The sequence below is a fragment of the Phacochoerus africanus genome, chromosome 1 (assembly GCF_016906955.1).
Source record: "Phacochoerus africanus isolate WHEZ1 chromosome 1, ROS_Pafr_v1, whole genome shotgun sequence".
Lineage (NCBI taxonomy): Eukaryota > Metazoa > Chordata > Mammalia > Artiodactyla > Suidae > Phacochoerus > Phacochoerus africanus.
The window spans coordinates 282047324-282059595 of record NC_062544.1 but is presented as its reverse complement, the minus strand read 5'-3'; the positions used below and the strand labels follow the sequence as shown (position 1 = coordinate 282059595).

At 49.8% G+C, this 12272-nt stretch overlaps 1 protein-coding gene across 7 annotated transcripts in view; it reads left to right on the top strand.

The window, feature by feature from the left end:
- Window positions 1–12272, top strand: part of ERG (ETS transcription factor ERG) — a 302582-nt gene that overhangs the window by 226958 nt on the left and 63352 nt on the right. For all 7 annotated transcript variants that reach the window (XM_047796627.1, XM_047796615.1, XM_047796592.1 and 4 more), the window contains one exon: window positions 2790–3010. In XM_047796627.1, the coding sequence (XP_047652583.1) occupies window positions 2790–3010 (221 nt within the window). The remainder of the gene's footprint in view (window positions 1–2789; window positions 3011–12272) is intronic.

Sequence of the window (12272 nt, the reverse complement as noted above, 5' to 3'; positions counted from 1 at the left end):
TTGGTCATTGGATATGTTTGCAAGAAAATGCTACTTGATCTTGGGAAGATACTGACATTTTAACCTTGTGACTCTTTTTCTTGGGGAAGCCATTTTCTTTCTCATTTGTAATTTAAAGCCTAGCCTGTCTCTTACATGTAACCTGTTTCTGCCAATTTCTGATTCAAGTCGCCCATTTATTCCCGTTTCTCTTCCTTGGTGAGCCAACGCTAACATTACGCGCATAGCGTGTTATTCCCCTCCGAGGCTCGGTCGCTCTGTGGGACCAGGCGGGAGAAGGGGGGGCAGCCTTCAGCCTGGTTTTTTTGTCCTGAGAACTTAGAACCGTTCCTTCCAGCGTGGCTGGAGGAAGGGAGACCCCGTCATGTAACATGTATTGAAGAAGCTCTAATGTTGCCTTTCTCAGTTAGCACGACCACGCTAAGTCCGTGGTGCTGATTGGACTTTTCAGCCCACCTGTGAGTTTAGACGCTTTCTGTCCCCTCACTCCGTTTGCGACCAGAAGAGAGAGCCACGCAGTCCAGACCCCGTTGACATCTACCCTGCCCATTTCTCAGATTATGGCTACCTCTCGGTCGGTGTGTTTATTTTTGCTAGGTCTTCAAGATGCCTCACTTTTTTTCCCTTTCTTGTACCTGATTCTGGCTCTCTGACTGGCTTAATTGATCCTTTTGTGCATTTTTTTTTTTCTTTTTAGGGCCACACCGGTGGCCTATGGAAGTCCCCAGGCTAGGGGTCAAATTGGAGTTACTGCTGTTGGCCTACACCACAGCCACAACAACACTGGATCCAAGCCACATCTGTGACCTACATCATAGCTCATGGGACCCCCCAGATCCTTAACCCACTGAGGGAGGCCAGGGATCGAACCCTCATCCTCATGGATCCTAGTCAGGTTCCTTATCGCTGAGCCACAATAGGAACTCCTTTTGCGCATTTTGTGTTTTTAACACCCCCCCCCCCCGCTTCCTCTTTCCCAAAGTTGTCACAGGGCTGCGATTCTAAGGGATTTTAGAGACATTGGAGGTAGAGGGGGACGGGAGTGTAATCCATGCTCAGACACCTGACCACCCCTCCGAGAGCCAGCGCTTTGAACTTGATCTTTGTGAGTCTCCCTGCTCAGGGATTCATAGCAGAGTGTGCCTGGCAGTGAAGTTCACGTGGGCAACCCTAAGGAGGTTGGTCCCCGGGGAGGTGGGGGGTGGAGGGATGGTGTATGAGCTGGGTTGTGGGGGGAGCGCTTTGTGAACTTGCACGTGTTCTCGAAAGCTTCTGATAGGTCTGGGTGGGAAGTGGGGGGGGGTGGCTTCCCTTCGAAAGGCTGCTTTGTGAGGCTGTCTTATGGAAGGGGACCATCCTTGCTTATTTAAATATCAACTCAAAGAATGAGAAGGGAGGGCTACTATGTAGACACATATCCCAGACCGAGACCTATAAGAGGAGCATCTTGGGCTGTGCGGACAGGAGGGAGCAATGATAAAACATGGCCAGGTCATCTGTAAGTCCCCTGGGCAGCTCACTTCAAGGCGAGGTCCAGACCTTTCTGGATCTTAGGTTTTCCCATCGGGGGGATGAGAAGTTTGAACTAGAAGGTCCCCAGTGGCTCCAGAGTCTTCATTAAAAAAAAAAAAAAAAGGTGACCCACGAGATCCACCTAGCAGCTTGGGGATCCAGCGTTGTCACTGTTTTGGTGTGGGTTTGATCCCCGGCACAGGAGCTTTTGAATAGCATGGACGCAGCCAAAAAAAAAAAAAATTGCTACCCAAACAGCATTTGGTTCTCATCAGCTGAGGTGCCCAAGGACTGAGGCAAACATGAGCCACTGCTTTTAATTTTTGTTTTCTATTATAAAAAGCAAAATCAGATTGTCCCATAGTTAGTCTGTGTAGCTGCTGCATGGTATATCACTCAAGTAGCTGCATTTCCAAATCCAATTTACCTTTGCTGATCTGGCTGTAGAATGTCAGCCTAGCCATTGGCTAACCCCTGCTTTGACTTAAAACCACGGAGGAATGCTCCCACAATGACACATTTCTTTTTCTTCTCATCAAATCATGCCAAAAGAGCAAAGATATGAGTTGCAAGTAAGGGAAAAAAGAGCTCCTCAGTGATCCAGATATTTTAAAGATCCTGGTATTTGGAGGCATCTGGCTAATTCACAGCTTTTTTTTTTTTTGGTTCATTTATCATCCAGATGTTTGCCATCATGGAACATCATGGAAACCCCACTTGAAACTCGATTTCAGCTAATATCGTAGACGTGGAAAAATTCGTATCTTGCTCCGTTTGTCTTCTGGTGCTTCATCTCCCCCTCACTTCTTCTAAGTAGCTCTTCCCTAAAATCTCCTGGGCATGTGGCAGTTTTGCCAGATGCTTAGGTGTCAGCCGTCACACGTCTTTTTTTAATCTTCATGATCATTCTGTACCCTGCCTGCTTGAATTATAGATTGCATTTGTCAAATAATGACACATGCAATTGGATGTCTCCTAAGACCTTTGAAATTCCACTTCCTTGAGTCGAGATTAAAGTGGGTATTATCGGCCCGGCTGCAGTCTAGCCTGGGCTACTGGGAGACCTGCACAAAAGTTTCTCGAGGCCGGCCACTTCCACCTCTTCAGGTCTTGGGGCAAGAACGCCAGCTACTTTTTCTCTTCTGCACGGTAGAGATGGGTGCCATGGAAACTCTCTAAAACGGGGTCCCAGTTAGAGATGACTCTAAGGTCACCCACTCTCGGAAACATGACTGTCCCTCGGAGAATCCTGAATGTACATTTCCTTGGCTGTTCAGGAAGCGTTATCTGTCGTGAGCGAGGACCAGTCCCTGTTTGAGTGCGCCTACGGCACCCCGCATCTGGTGGCCAAGACAGACATGACCGCGTCCTCCTCTGGCGACTATGGACAGACATCCAAGATGAGCCCACGCGTCCCTCAGCAGGACTGGCTGTCTCAACCCCCAGCCAGGGTCACCATCAAGATGGAATGTAACCCTAACCAGGTGAACGGCTCAAGGTAAGGAGACTGCCGCCAGCTCTTGTTGTCCTGAACCTTTGGGTTTCTTTTTATGTTTTGTCTTTTCAGGGTCCCACCCTCGGCATATGGAAATTCCCAAGCCTAGGGGTCAACGTGGAGCTGTGGCTGCCAGCCTAAACCACAGCCACAGCAGCGTGGGATCCCAGCCGCATCTGCAGCCTACATCACAGCTCACGGCAATGGCAACGCCAGATCCTTAACCCACGGAGAGAGGCCAGGGACTGAACCCGCGTCCTCATGGATCCTAGTCGGGTTCGTTACCACGGCGCCATAAGGGGAACTCCACCTCTGGGTGTCTGTCCCTTGAAAAGGCAAGGTGGATGTCGGATCCCGCTTCCCCCAAGGACGGTCCCAGAAAACCAGGCCGTGCACGGTAACGCTGGGCGATGCTGTGACAATGTGTCCTGTGGTTTTGTGCTGAGGATTGAAGTTGTAAAACCAGTAGTGTATTTACCGAGCCCTCGCTTTGAAGATGTGAAGTTCAATTCCACTTCCCAGCTGGGAGGGCTTTGAGGGAGGGGTCTGGCCCACATATGGCAGAATTCATCTCTATGGTTTTTATTGCCCAGGAAGGCAAGCTGTCTTACGTTTTTACGGAGGGAGAGTGTCAGCTAGTGGCCAGACAGCACCGCGATGTCCCAGCCAAATGGCTTTGCTAATGGACTGATGGACTGTGTCCTGCAGTGTGCCCCCTGCCCCCAAAGCCCTCTCTCCTCTGTCACCTTCTCTGAATGCTCCCTTTTTCTTCTCATGTTTACTCACACCTAAAACCCGTATCACCTATAGGTATGAACTCTGCTTAATTTGTCACTATAATGCTGCTGCCACATCGAATGTATCAGTGAATTATCAAAGGTATTGTCCCTGGCATTTCACAAGCATTTCATCTGTAGTTTCTGCGTTGATTCTTTTTGCGGCTGCACCTGCAGCGCATGGGAATTCCCAGGCTAGGGGATGAATGGGTACTGCAGCTGAGGCCCACACCTCAGCCACAGCAACGTGGGATCCGAGCCTCATCTGTGACCTACACCACAGCTGGCGGCAACACAGGGTCCTTAACCCACTGAGTGAGGCCAGGGATCAAACCACAAACCACATCCTTATGGATACTAGTTGGGTTCTTAACCTGCTGAGCCACAAGCGGAATTCCTCATCTGATGTCATATTGAAAAGAAAAGTCGATTTCAGTTATGATATAATCCCCCATATGTGTGCAGGAAGAATAATATAAATCTCAGGACAGAGGAAGAATCATTGTGTTTAAATGTTGCGTGGTCTTTGTAGAGTCACAAGAAGAGCTCACCATTTTTTTTTTTTGAATGTGTTACTGTGTATAAAGCCCCTTTTACACCCAGTGGCCTATCAGGGTTCTAAGCTGCCCTGGGAGGAGAGCTTATCCCCCCTTTGATGGATGAAAAATCTTAGACTTGGATCCAGGCATTTTGTGGCCAACCCAGATCATCATTTAAGGCAGCTCAGGGTTTGGAGTCAAACCAGGGGCGTTTGACTCCACACCCAGTGTGTTTTTCCAGCCTCTGGAAGCTATAATAGGCCCCCCCTTTTTTTTGCTACCTATATATTTGAATGCTAATATGTTTTTTTATAAGTGTCATGTTTTATATGCCCTGGAAACCATTGCGTCAACTTGTACTAGTGTGGTGTCGATGAAGGGGCCAAGTCACAGACCTCGGAGGGAATGTCAACAGTGAGGCTGGATGTGCCAGGCAGAGAGGTGGGAGGTGCCAGGGCTTACCTTGGCTCTGAGACGTCAGTTCACCTCTGTGCGTCGGGTTTCTTTTTGAAAGTGGGGTTGGTGGTTCTGATGGTGCATATCTGCTACTGACACTGGTCCTTTAAATGGGAATCAGGCCAAGGCAGGCCCGTCCTAGATCTCATCAGGGGACTCATTCCTGGTCTTCTGAAAGGACCATGGCAGAAAAATGCAATCATAGGGTCCCAGATACAGAGCCCCCAGGGCAAGTTCATCATTGCATATAAATATCTTACAGGTGACTCCCGTCCATTGAGGATAGAATGGTTCCACTGACCAGTAGTGGTGTCTATTTCTGAGACTTGAGGAAGGCAGGGTGATCCTGTTCTGAAGAATGGGGCAGTGTTTCTATGGATGGGTAGTTGCGGGACCAGCCCTGGGAATGTGGATGGATTCTGTTTTTTGATGGTGTCACGTGATCCCACACATGCCAGGGAAGGCACGATGGGGCGCGAAGAGCGAGATGCATTTCTAAAGCGTTCTTCTTCCGAGGCTCGTTTCTACAGGAAATTCATCAGCCTGTGTGTGTGTATGTGGGGGGGGGGGGGTGTAAGGGGGAAGGAGATTGTGTGTGCAAAGGAAAGTTTGTGAGAGAGCTAGAGATGGAGATGGTGGGGAAGAGGGAGATGGAGAAGGAGGAGGAGGAAGGAGGAGCGGGAGAGAGAACACTTTGGGCAAAGGGCACGGAGCTGGTTGCCAGCTGGCAGTTCGAGTGAGCCATGCCCTGGCCCTTCTCTGCAGAGTCTGGCCCACGACCAGCTCTAGGAATGCCAGCCTGGATTTAGCAAACCTCAGAAAGAAGACTGAGGAGGTGAGAACAGTGTTGCAGAAACAAAACTCTCTCTCCTTCTCACTGCATTTAAATAAATGAATAAATGAATAAATAACGATAAGGGAGATGTGCCTACTGTTTCCTTCGCTGGCCTGTGTTTCCTCCGGTAGCTGCTGTGCACTTGTCTTCCCGGCCAAGCCCTGGGCCGCCCTCCCAGCCTGAGGTGGTCACCACAAGGATTCGGGGATGGGGTCGGGGGGCTTGAGGCAACCCGGAGCTTGGCCCGGGGGGGCTTCAGTGTCTAAGAAAGACATGGGCCTCCTCCGGGACGTTTCTCCCACATCCCTCGCTGGCCGACCGGGGAAGGCTCCTTGGTCGTTCCTCTCGGGCAGGTGCAAAGCCGAGGGCTCAGCTGAGGGCCTCTTTCCTGGGACATGGAAGCATTTGGGGAGGAGGTGGGCAGTGTTCTCGCAAGGGGACGATGAAAGCATCAGTAACTTCTGCTCTCAGGCTCTCACGAATTCTAAGATTGCTCAGAACTCCCATCATAGGATCCTTAAAGGCAGTTCTAGCTTTTGGAGCAAATGCATCCAGGATGTGTTTTGGAGTCAGATACCCAGGGGCATCAACCCTGTCCTAATGCCCTTTATTTTACTTCATTTTGTTTTAATTTCACTCTTTTACAGTGGGACCCCATTGCATATCCATTCTAGATGTAATAGTTTGCATCTACCAACCCACAACTCCCAGTCCATCCCACTCCCCTTCCCCCCTCCACCCTCCTGGCAGTGTCATCATTCCTTTCTTCCTCCTGGATGCGCCATGGTGCCAGCCTGGCTGGGGATGCCAGGAGGAGAGCTCTGGTGACCCCATCTGCATGGGAACCAGAGCCATACGCTTCCTCGACAGAAAATTGTGGGCCTGGAGTGGAATAGGGAGCAGGGAGCATGGCTTGGTAGAACTGAGCCATGTTATAGATGCCAGCTGGTCACCAAGTGCCATCCTTGCCCCACCCCGCCAGGGATGTTCTGGGGAGACAGGAGGGTGACATGTATTGAGCCTCTTTGTAGAAGAGGCTTCTGCCCTTTCTTCCTGAGCTCAGTGTCTGCTGGAGACCAGTGTGGGACCAGGCCTGGGGTGTCCTTCAGGGGTCTCCAGAGAAGTAGAACCAATGGGATATACATTAAAGGGATTTATTTTAAGGAACTGGCTCACACAGCTGTGGAGGCAGTCAAGTCTGAGATCTGTAGGCCATGCTGGCAGGCTGGAAACTCAAGCAGGAGGAGATGCAACATTTCTTGAGGCAGAATTCCTTCTTCCTTAGGGAAATCTCAGGTTTTGCCCTTTAGACCATCAACTGATGAGACGGGGCCCACCTGTGTTATCAAGGATTCCTTTATTTAACATCCATGGATTATAGATGTTAACCACATCATGACATACCTTAAATGCCTCAGTTGGCATTGCGTTAAGTCACTGAGTGTGATGGCCTGGAAAGACGGACACCAGAAACTGACCACACCTGGTGCTCCTGGCCCTCCCCATGCTGGCCAGTGGTTCGTGGAGCCGTTTCTTTTGAATTTCTGAACCAGCATTTCCTGGGGTGGCCAGTTCCTTGTCTGAAGGGGCTCAGCCTGGCTGGCTGGGTAGTGGTCGAGGGGGTCGTAGGTCAGACTGATGGATCACCAGACCAGGTCTTCAGGCTGTGACCTTGAGAAATATTGCAGGGTGGGTGGTGAGGTTAATCTGCTCTTCAGAATGTAATGGGCTGCCTGAAGGAGGGTGGAGGAAGGAAAAACTCAAAATTCATCAGTGAAGCTAAGGCCCATTTCATCTCGAGGGTTAGAAGAGGTGGGCAGGCAGGATCAAATCCACAGATTTGGCCACCTCCTGCATGCTCTTCACACGTGGCAGCTCCAGCTCCATAAAGGGGAGCACAGACCTGCGTTGACTCTGTTTTCATTCTGAAGACCAGCCGGCCCGAGATGTCACGGGGCGGAGGCCAACGTCATGGAGACCCGCCTCCTGCCCTGAAGGGGCTCCTGCTGAGACACCACCGAGGAGGGTGTGGTTCTCCTGCGCATGCGCCCCAGGGATCCGGCGGCAGCTCCGGACCGCGCTGCCTTCCTGCATCTTCCGGGAGATGGTGGCTGCTTCGCTCAGCACCTGGGAGCCCCAGGCCAGGGCTGCCAGGGAGTGAGGGACTAAAGCAAGAAAAGAAGTGCAAGTCCTGGCCCCTAGCCCGTAGCTGTTTCTAATTGCTCTTGCTTTGCGCTTTTGTGTGCTGGACTTCCATGCAGCAAACTTTTGCTCTTGAAGTCAAGTTCAAGGGGAATTTACGTAAATCAGAAATCGAACTTTGGTTGGAACAGGCGGCGCCTACCTTTGAGGTCCCTCATTGCTCCATTGCAGATGCCTCCCTGAGGAAGAGTTCTCTCTACAGCCTGGGTTTTGCCAGAACACGACCCAGCTCCTGCCGCGTAGGATACGGTACCTGGGAATGGACCCCACGGTCCCAATCGTCCATTGCCCTCGGAGGAAAAGGCCAAGGCTTTGGGAGGAGGGAGGCACTGTGTTTCCCAACCAAAACCTCAGCCCCGATGTGCACACCCTGAAATGAAATACCAGTGGTGAATTGAGATCTGGGGCCGTTACAATAAAGTGCTATGAGAATAATAAAAGGAAAACGGGAGTGAAAGGAACCATGCCCTGTGAGCCAACGGGGATGTAACTGTAGGTTTGGCTTGGCAGCTGCCATATCAAGGACATACTTCTGGCAGACACTCATCAAACTGCACGTGGTGTAGACACAGGACATCATTTCTCGGCCTCAGCGGTCCACGGCCACCTCGCCTTTCTTCTTTCTTCACTCCAGCCTCACACACAAGAAACCCCCAAGTGTTTGTGCAGTGGAGACATGTCATCGAAGCCCAACTGGAGCAGCTGTTTCCCTGTGTGTTCCTAAGGCTTGAGCCACTGTAGACAGGACCGCTAAGCCAAGAGACACACAGGGTCCCATCCCAAGCAGGCAGTATCATATGCAGGGTAGGCTGACTTACTCTATCTCAGCATCCTTGTCTCAGAGACTCTGCTGGATCTCAGGCAGGTTGCCTTGGGCATCCTTCATCCTTCCACAGGCAATGAAAAATCCTGGTAGCCCACCAGGAGGCCGGGGCAATTCCATGCTGTCCACCTGGAAGCCCCCTGCCACTGGAACAGGATGAATTTGTGGGCCGCATCCTGAGTCCTGCTCCCAGCCCAGTGCCCAGGCCGCCTGGAGTCATTTACTTATTGTTTGAGTCTGTTGGGCGAGGGGTCCCCCAGGGTGGGCTGATGCTCAAAGTGGGGCCCTGAGATCTGCAGCATCTGCACCACCTGGGAGCTTGTTAGAGATTCAGATACTCAAGTCCCACCCAGACTTGCTGCATCAGAAACTCTGGGGGTGGAGTCCAGCACTCCATATTTTAAAGAGATTCTGATCTGAGAACCACTGCCTGGTTGCAGAGTCCAGGGAGATGAAAACAGAAACCCCAGCGCTGGATAAAGGTGGCCTGTGGAGTGGAATGGGAGGAATTCTTGCCTGCCTAAGTTCAAGGCCATCCCGATCATTAAACCAGTGCTCTCAAGGTGGAGAAACCCAGCAGGACCATTTATTTGGTATTTATGCTTCATCATGGACTGTGTTAGTTCCTGTGAAGATGGGTTAAGAGAAGTTCAAGGTCCAACAAAAGTGAAAAAGATTCCAAGGGATGAGGGCAGGAACGAGACTCCCAGAGGAGTGACAGTAATATTACTATGACACATGGTGATTTATTAATAGATTTTAGGATGCAATACATTACCCAATGCCTCATTAAATCTGTGAGGTGCATTACAATTGTACCCATTTTGGAGTTCCCTGGTGGCTCAGCAGGTTAAGAATCTGGCCTTGTCACTACTGTGCCATGGGTTTGATCCTGGCCCTGGAAGTTCTGCATGCTGCGGGCATGGCCAAGGGAAAAAAAAAAAAAAAAGATTATACCCATTTTATGGGTGAGGACTGTTAAATCAACAAAGTTTCCGCAACTTGTTTAAGTTCACATATCATGGGCCAATAAGCCAGGCCTGTGCAACTTTCCTCCCTCAGGGCTGTTTTCTTAGCCAGACTCATCCTCTGTGTTGGAGTTTCCTCCAGGTGACGGATCAGTTAGATAGCTGTTTTTCTGTGTTCTGAGAGGTATTAAATCCAAACCCCAACCATATATATATGTGTGTGTGTGTGTGTATTTTTTTTTTCGTTTTTTGGGATGGTACTGGTGGCATATGGAAGTTCCTGGGCCAAGGATTGAATCTCAGCCACAGCTGCGACCTATGCCACAGCTTCAGCAACACCAGATCCTTAATCCACTGTGCCAGGCCAGTGATCCAACCCGCACCTCCAGACAATGCCGGATCCTTAACACGCTTCACCACAATGGGAACTCTCTGACCCATCTTTTGATTTCTTGTGTGTGTGTGTGTATATATATATATATATATATATATATATATACATATATATATATATGTGTATATATATATATATATATATATATATACACACATTAAAAAAATTTACTTGGGAGGTCTTATCATGACTCGGTGGTAATAAATGTAACTAGGATCCATGAGGACACGGGTTTGGACCCTGACCTCGCTCAGTGGGTCAGGGATCTGGTATTGCCATGAGCTGTGGTGTAGGTTGCAGACGCAGCTTGGCCGAGTTGCTGTGGCTGTGGTATAGGCTGGCAGCTGTAACTCTGGCTCGACCCCTAGCCTGGGAACCTCCATATGCTGCGTGGGTGCGGCCATAAAAAACAAACAAAAATTCATGTCATTTTTTTTTTAACTAATGCCTTTATTTTTATTTATTTTTTGGTCTTTTTGCCATTTCTTGGGCCGCTCCTGCGGCATATGGAGGTTCCCAGGCTAGGGGTCGAATCGGAGCTGTAGCCACCATCCTACACCAGAGCCACAGCAACTCGGGATCCCAGCCGCGTCTGCGACCTACACCACAGCTCACGGCAACGCCGGATCTTTAACCCACTGAGCAAGGCCAGGGATCGAACCCGCAAACTCATGGTTCCTAGTCAGATTCGTTAACCACTGCGCCACGACGGGAACTCCAAAAATTCATGTCACTTTATTTGATGACACCAGATCAGTTAATCTGCATTCATCTTTATTTTCCCTTCACGAGGTGACCCCAGATAGAACCAAATGTTAAAAATAATTAGAGAGACCCATGGTCTGAGCCCAGAGGTGGCTGTTAGTAAACATTTGCTGGGTTGAAATTAAAATAAAAAATTCTCAGTTTTAGGACAGTGACGGTTCAAATGCCCTATGGGTTACGTGTTGGAAGAGTTGCTTTGCCCAGCCACTGCCTACAGAATAGGATCTTAGCCGAGCATCTTGTAGCATCAGGTTTTCTCATTTTCCGTGGAACACTCAACGTTTGACGCTTGAAAGTGGCTCCCTGAGCCTGGCGCCTCTCACACCTTTCTACTTTGATGCATTGAAATTTGATTTGCTGTGTATTTTCCTGCTTTCTTCGGTCAGACTTTATGTCTTCTTCCAGGACAGGGAACTTTGCCGCTGTCATTACATTTGTTCCTTTCCTCCTCAGGGGTCTCAGTCTGATTGGCCTGAAAGATGTCTCCTAGTTAAGCTCGGCCACGGGCAGCACAGTTTTGGAGACTTGAAAACTAGTGGTTTTCCCTGCTGTGCTCGTGAGGTCGGGTAGTAAGAGCGTGTCCTACTTGTAAGGGGGGGCTTGAGTCTTCACAGACATAAGTTCACAGGGCTGCAGACTGAGGCGCGGACTCAGAGGGCCTCACTCTGGGAAAAGTTAGTGGGAAAGACAAGTTCTCTGCTGCGGCCATTCTGTCTGGAGCAGTTTTCCTCATCCTTCCTTCTCGGCATCATTCGGGACGGTCTCTGCCATTTCCTGGGTGGCCAATGGATGGGCGCCATCTTGCAGAAGACGTGCCCAAGACCCATGCTCTTCCTTATTGATCTAGTCACCGGGGGTGTTGACAAGTGGGGACAAGGGGACCGCTCAGCGTTTTCTGTCTTGACAGTAAACTCATCTTTTTTTTTTTTTTTTTTTTTTTTGCCTGTTGCCATTTCTTGGGCTGCTCCTGTGGCATATGTAGGTTCCCAGGCTAGGGGTCCAATCGGAGCTGTAGCCACCAGCCTACGCCAGAGCCGCAGCCACTTGGGATCTGAGCCACGTCTGCAACCTACACCACAGCTCACGGCAACGCCGGATCCTTAACCCACTGAGCAAGGGCAGGGATCGAACCCGCAACTTCATGGTTCCTGCTTGGATTCGTTAACCACTGAGCCATGACGGGAACTCCGACAGTAAACTTATCTTGAGGAACCAGAATTTCCATATCCTGTTAGGAAAACAAAACCCCGAAGCACCGTGACGCTGTGGGGCTTCATGCTTTCCTCTCTGAAACATGAAAGTGTTTCAAAAGAAAAACCTCACACAATAGAAGAGATGCCACATTTTTGTCATATGAATAAGAGCACGCTCTTATTCTACGTGCTCTTTTACTTCCAAATGATGACTCTGCAAAGGATGGCTTTCCTCCCCCGTTTTCAGGGTCTAAATGGGACATGGTCTGACAGACACCCGTTTTCAAGTTGTTAGGAGAAATATATACTTAAAA